Source organism: Nannochloropsis gaditana (genome assembly GCF_000240725.1).
Source record: "Nannochloropsis gaditana CCMP526 unplaced genomic scaffold scaffold183, whole genome shotgun sequence".
Taxonomy (NCBI): domain Eukaryota; class Eustigmatophyceae; order Eustigmatales; family Monodopsidaceae; genus Microchloropsis; species Microchloropsis gaditana.
In genome coordinates, this window is record NW_005803770.1 from 1 (window position 1) to 1219 (window position 1219).

Sequence of the window (1219 nt, forward strand, 5' to 3'; positions counted from 1 at the left end):
CCACCAGGTCCTCTGCACTGTCTCCCCCACCCTCCAGCACCACCACTGCCCCTCCCTTCTTCACATCTACCCGGACTGCGTCGAAGGCTTTCCCCACCGCCCATGAACCCACCTCCTCCTCCAAGCCCAGACATTCCGCCCCCCCCATCGTCGCAAGCCACAGGGCTTCCTTCCAATCGATCCTCATTCCCTCCCTCCCTTCTTTGCACCATTGCTCTCCTCCCTGCTTCCCTCCCTCCTTCTTTCCCTCCCTCTCCCCTTCCTCCTCCCCATGCCGCCATTCCTCCACCCCGTCCTCCAGGGCCCGCGAGGCCAACACGCAGGACCGGATCGCCGACAGCATGGAGCTCGAGTACCCTCCTGCCACGTCAGTGCCCAAACCGACCTTGACCCCGGCTTCTAGAACCTTCCGCACGGGGAGTACTCCGTGTCCGAAGAAGAAATTCGAGAGGGGGCAATGGGCGAGGCCGGCCCCCCTACGCGCCAGGATGGCGAGCTCGGAGGGGGAGAGGTGGATACCATGAGCCAAGACGGTCAGCGGGGTGAGGAGCCCGCACCGTTCGAAGACAGGAAGGTCCCGAGACTCTCCTTGGTGGTGCTCGGCCAGACGATGGTTGAAAGCCACCTGGTCCGCGCTCTCGCTGATGTGGGACTGGATGTGTAAACCGGGTGTCGACCCACCCCGCCCTCCTTCCCGCCCTCCTTCCCTTCCTGCATATTTGCGCGCCAGGGCACCCAGCCCTTGGAGTAAGGCGTCGGAGCAGGTGGGGAGGAAGCGTGGGGTCAAGACCGGGCGGACCAACGGGGAAGCCACCACGTCCAGCACGTAGTCGAGGAACGCCTCCGTCGCTGCCAAGGAGGCGGAGGCGGACGCCTCACAGTAGTCCTCGGGCGCATGCCTGTCCATGTTCACCTTCCCTACGAAACCGCGCTGCCCCTTGGCGTGGATCAGGTCGACCAGTAGCTTGGTGGGAGCCAGGTCCTTGCTGGCGAAGTAGAGGGCCGTGGTGGTACCCTGCCCTACCACCGTGTCAAGGAGGGAGCGGTAGAGGGACTGGGCGTAGGACAAATCGCTGGCGAGCCGAGCCTCGGAGGGAAAAGTGTACCGGTTCAGCCATTCCAGCAACGGCAAATGGGTGGCGGTGCCCGTGTAGCCAAATTGAGGGGCGTGGAGGTGGGTGTCGACAAGGCCGGGGAGGAGGAAGTGGGAGGGAGGGAG

The 1219-nt window shown here is 64.5% G+C and overlaps 1 protein-coding gene across 1 annotated transcript; it reads right to left on the bottom strand.

Moving 5' to 3' along the window:
• GUAD (guanine deaminase) lies at positions 1 to 1118 on the bottom strand (the record flags this gene model as incomplete). The annotated part of the gene is made up of 2 exons (XM_005855481.2): positions 1 to 1054; positions 1107 to 1118. Coding segments are annotated over 2 exons (1066 nt in total), but the record flags the coding sequence as incomplete, so codon positions are not given.
• Positions 1119 to 1219: the final 101 nt, after the last annotated feature.